Raw genomic sequence first — 5,249 nt, 5'->3', positions numbered from 1 at the left:
TCGCCGATGATACGCCTTACTATTCGTCACGGAAAGGCTCACGTCGAGGTCGACCGGGTTGCACACAAAGCTTGGAAGAGAAGGCTTTTCGCGAGTTTGGGCGTCGGCGGTTACAAAACCAATGTGGCTTGAGGCACGACTTATCCGCTCTGCAGCCTCTATGGCTGCTTGAATAGGTCGACAGATTATGAGAGCGCCGATAAAAGCGCGGGCTGTAAATTCTCCACCAGACTTCCTGGTTCACGTCTTGACTTGTCGCGGTCGCACATGGGGCTGCTAGGGATTACATCTATGTTCGGCGTGATTGTGAAGCATGTAAGAGTCTGCTCACGTTTCAAATTCTCGCCGTATTCTTTGCTTCAGGGACATCTTCCAGGCGGATTCCAATCTGACCCTTTCGGGCTCCAGCAAGCCGTCCGCAAGTTAAGAACGTTCAGCTGTGCGCCTGCGATTGGACTGACTTTCTGGCTCGTCAGTTCAAAAATATCGCAATGGGCTCAGGAGATTGAGATCCATCATTGCTGCGATCGCAGGCCGCTACATGCATAGAGCCTCCGTCGCCGCTCTTCCAGGATAGAGCTCAAGCACGGCTACTTCGGACCCAATCGGGGCACCTCTTCCTAGCGGGACACCTGAGACCACCCAGGAAGTGTGAGGCTAGGCGAAACACAGCAATACTTCGAAGGAGCTAGGAATGCTGCATACGGTAAAAACTGGAATCTAAAGATGTGCACGATCTCATTGGAATTTTCGCTTGGTCACAGAAGTTTCTGCGCGGGTTGTCTAAAGTCTCGAGGAACGTGCCAGACAGGCAGGCCGCACTGCATTTGCTCGAGAAGAGTAGAGAGCAACGGAAGATCAAGAAGAGGAAGACCATCAACCAAAATCCTTGGGTTGTAGCCGACTTTCGAACACTGGTGGATCCCTTGCCTGATCAGGACCGCGCTTTGAAGTCGAAGTCCCGCCAACGGTGCATAGAGACAGGAAATCACAAAGCATCAATACACTGCAGCAGACCATCAATGCGGGAAAAACCAGGACTGCGGCACAGCTCGGTAAAAGTATACAATCTGAAAGCAGTGTGGCTGCTTCTTTGTTCGAAATCATCAACTCAAGCTCCCCTTGTTCGCATAGTGATCCGGGAACACCTACTTTGACAGCAGAACGCATGTCAGATCTAACAGCATCATCTCGTTCACAGGATCCTGCATTGCTGTCAGCAGATATCGGAACAGACCCGAAGCGCTCTCAAGGTGCGTCGAAGCGCCAGCTATTTCGAAGTATCTGAAGGCAACAATTCTGAACACCATTCTGTTGCAGCTGCTGGCCGTGGGCTTCCTGCGCAAACATCTACCACCTATGTGGACCATCAGACAAGGCCGCTCGACGATGAGGTTCCGTCCTAGAAGCGATCGATGGCTGAATCTGTCGACGAAATTTTACGGTCATTCAATCCGAATCCATTGATATTTCAAGTCGCCCCTGCGCGAGTGCTTGAGACAGACAGAGCGTCCGACAATGTTCAATCGATATTGGAGTCGAATGCCAGACCCAGCCTGTTCCTTCTTCCGCTTTATTTAGTGGAAATAGCGCACTGGACACTAGTAGTAATACGCGGTCAAGAACAAAACCACTGCGAAGGTTTTGACACTCGTGGCCCTCCCCCGGGCGCGGAGTCTTCCGAAGCACTTGTAGGCCTGCTAGAAGAGCGGGGCTTTTCAAGGGCAGGGTAGTCAGCAAATCTCGATCCTTTTCCTTGTGTTCGTTGCGAGAGCGACGCTGACGGAGTTTTTCTTTCGCCAGCTGTCGCTCTTCACATCTTGCACATGAGACTCGAAGACCGCATCTCGTCAGGACTCTCGGGCGAATTTTTATGTGGTGTTTTTCCCACTCAGGACCGCTAATTACGAATGATGTGGCAGAATAAGTGTGCCGACATAGCCAAGCAAACCATATCAGAGATGGGGGGTGATAATGCGTTCGTGGGCCGGATTTTTTGTTGAGACGTGGACACCAGCAATGTAACCGCGCAGCAGCATGGCTTTGGTGCACGCTGTCTATCGACAGATGGAGGACGAGAGGTCTTACGCCTGTAGGCCGTGGCCCCGCCATTGGAAAACTGCGCTTGTGATCCTCATCTGACTTTGTAGTTGTGAAGAATAGGACGGAGAAGACTCGGCTCATTCGTACAACAACACCCTTGCAACGTGTTGCCGGACATGACGCATGAATCCGCTTTTTGCATCTTCCCTCGATGCCATAAATGGGTAGGGTCTCACTCAGGCAGATCTGATTTAAAGTCTGTCTTTCCTCATGCCTGCTCGTGCTGCTTTGGTCTACTGGCAGTTTCGGCGAAAGGCTCATAACGCCATCGACTCGGGCCAACGTTCGCTCAGAAACTCTGGCGCTTCTTCACGAGAGCCTACTGCGAGACTTCACCTTAATACTTCCATCAGGCTACGTCAATACGAAGATCACTCTCTACGCGGTTGCAGCAATGTTTTTTTTTTTTGGGAGGCGGCTCTTTTACTGACCCTCGCAACTTGCTGCTCTGCTCAGTCAGCACACGTATCCTTACCCGACCAGATTCTCTCCACCCGGAACCAAACTTTTGTTCCAATAGCCGGATCCGCTAGCGATGGCGCCGGCTATCGAAGAGAAATCCATGCGTTGCGAGAAAATGAAGATGAATGGAACATATATCTCTCGGTCTCGCCCGGTTCAAAGAGGTGGACGCGAGCGATCTCATGTCATACTACCAAATTGCTGCCATCCACGGCCAGCCGTATGTTGCTAGGGACAACAACGAGCCGTGCGATGGCTGCACCTCCTCACGGTACTGCACCCACCAGTCGACCTTGTTCCCAACCTGGCATCGCGCTTATATGGCGCTCTTAGAGCAGGCGCTGTTGCTGAATGCGATGTCCGTAGCCAAGCAGTTCACCGGCGATGAACGTGGCCGTTATGTACGAGCTGCCCAACATCTCAGACTGCCATTCTAGGACTGGGCCAAGCTTCCTTTGGAAACTGCAGACTCTTTCCCTCGAGTGTTCACCGACCAAGAAGTGCTCGTCAGTACTCCCACAGGTCGTGCGAACATCACCAATCCCCTGAAGAGCTATTGTTCAGACCAAATGAAGATCACAGCTTCATGAACGCCAACGAAACAGCCAGACGGCCAAATTTTGCCGTCAGTGACATCATTCAGCTGCGTGCTGATCTTTGGGCTGCGCTGTCATCTGCTCAGACCTATCCAGACTTCAGCACCGAAGCCAGGCTCGATGGTGCCAGCAAGGGGACAAAAAGTCTGAACCCCAGCAATTTGGAGGCGATACACGACCACGTGCATGTTCTTGTCGGAGGTCACATGAGTGTCGTCTCACAAGCGGCTTTTGATCCTATTTTCTGGCTGCATCACACAAATGTGGACCGGATACTCGCCATCTATCAAGCCGTCTACACAGATGAGTGGGTTTTTCAATCTGTGGAAGCCGCTTCTTCCATGTTGTACACTTCCGGTACGGTCACGGATGGGAACACCAGCCTTCAGCCCTTCCGGTCGCGTGCAAAGAGCGGATTCTGGACTTCCAACGCCTTGCGTTCCACACGTGCGCTGAACTACACGTACGAAGGCCTCGGCGAGGAGAACGTGACATCCGTGATCAACGGCCTCCATACTGCGGGAACTTCAGTCGCTGGGCCAGATCAAGAGGTCCTCGGCGGCTTGGCCAAGAAAACTGACGAAGTTCACGGTTCTATGTTACGGCTCGATGACGGCCAGGCGGCCGGTCCTCAAATCAAGCTGACGAAGCATTTCGCCAGCATTCAACTTGACGCCGGAGCTCTGAACGGATCCTTTACCATCTTTCTTTTCGACGGGGACTTCAACAAGACTAAGCCCACGGAGTGGCGAAATAGTAGAAGCTGAAAGGGGTTCCACGGCTTTTTCCTCTCGGGCTCGCTCTTCAATTCTGGCTTTCGACTGCGTGCAGGTGTCTCCACTCCCGACAGGTCTTTCCCGCCCGACCTTCAAGAAACGTCAGGAAGAGCCCAGAGACGTGATTATGGCACCATCAGCGACCTTGCCAGACAAAGATTCGACTGGCGCATAGTTGATGCAGACGGTTGTATCAAAGATGCCAGCAATTTGCCTGGCGTGGATGTCAGCATCATCCGTTCTGAAGTTCACTTTCCTTGCGATGACGCCAGTCTGCCTGTTTGGGAGGACTTCACCGTGGTGGAAACGCTCACTGACCGAAACGAAGCCGAATGTCACTGAGCTTGTGGCCGACCCAGTTGCCGGAGGTCTGATCTCGTTGTTGACACGTGATCCTAATCCACATGTACACCAATAGTCTCGCCCACAAAGAAAATCAATTTATACAGCTAAGCTTGCAATCCGTACAGCATACACGATGCCGTACATTTCGTTCGATCATGTCGGCCAACTCGCTCCCTCACAAGACGCCATACCCTGCGCAAAGTCGACCACACGATCCCAGATCCATCCTGATGTAACTCCAGGCTTAGCCCTTCCCAGCCTTAGATGGACGTGTGTCTTGCATAAATTCATCTTTGTCATAGGAATATTGCATGCATTCCGGATCCGCCATGCACTTGTGTCTACACTCATCAGTTGAAGAGGCGATTATCGATCGGTCCTCGCTCAAATTATCCCAATTTCCCTTGACGGACTTCATCCGAGGCATGGCGGCAAATTCGGTAAAGATATCTATGTGACGCAAGACTTTTTTCCCCTGCGAAGCGTTAGGTCAGTATCCGCATTCCAAGGGATCTAGGACAAACTAGCACCCACCGGGTTTTGGTTGATCAGCCAGTCTTGCTCGAAGTGTCACAGCTCCTCAATCTCAGACGGAGCCATATGATGGTAAGATACAGTGGGACCGCACCATTCTCTTGGGGATTTGTTGGCCACGGGACGTCTGTCTGCTGGCGTATACGAGAGGAAGCCTGGATAATCCCCTTGAAAGGCCGGCCAGACGTTTGTCACGGACACTCCCAAATCAAAGAGTACCTTACCCAGAACGCAATCTCCCGCCCAGTGCTCATTGGTGAAGCTTTCGATTTCTTCTTTGCGCGTTGCGTAATGCTCGACGATCGATTCCAGCGCAGGCCGAGAAACAACAAAGCCCGAGCCGCCGTGTGCGAACATGACCTCCCCTATAAGCATGGGATTGCCCGCGTATATTGGCTTTGTCGGGTCAAAGCTCTCCAGGTATCGCAGCAGC

General features: G+C 52.2%; 1 protein-coding gene across 1 annotated transcript; it reads left to right on the top strand.

The window, feature by feature from the left end:
• Positions 1-3,151: 3,151 nt before the first annotated feature.
• WHR41_09639 (uncharacterized protein) lies at positions 3,152-3,928 on the top strand (the record flags this gene model as incomplete). The annotated part of the gene is made up of 1 exon (XM_069378241.1): positions 3,152-3,928. One exon carries the CDS (start codon positions 3,152-3,154, stop codon positions 3,926-3,928), a length of 777 nt encoding a protein of 258 aa, XP_069224845.1.
• Between the last annotated feature and the right edge of the window lie 1,321 nt (positions 3,929-5,249).

This window comes from Cladosporium halotolerans, assembly GCF_011745625.1.
Source record: "Cladosporium halotolerans strain TM138-S3 chromosome Unknown Sca210, whole genome shotgun sequence".
Classification (NCBI taxonomy): domain Eukaryota; kingdom Fungi; phylum Ascomycota; class Dothideomycetes; order Cladosporiales; family Cladosporiaceae; genus Cladosporium; species Cladosporium halotolerans.
The sequence above is the reverse complement of the archived record's forward strand: the minus strand, read 5'-3'. Positions and strand labels throughout refer to the sequence as shown.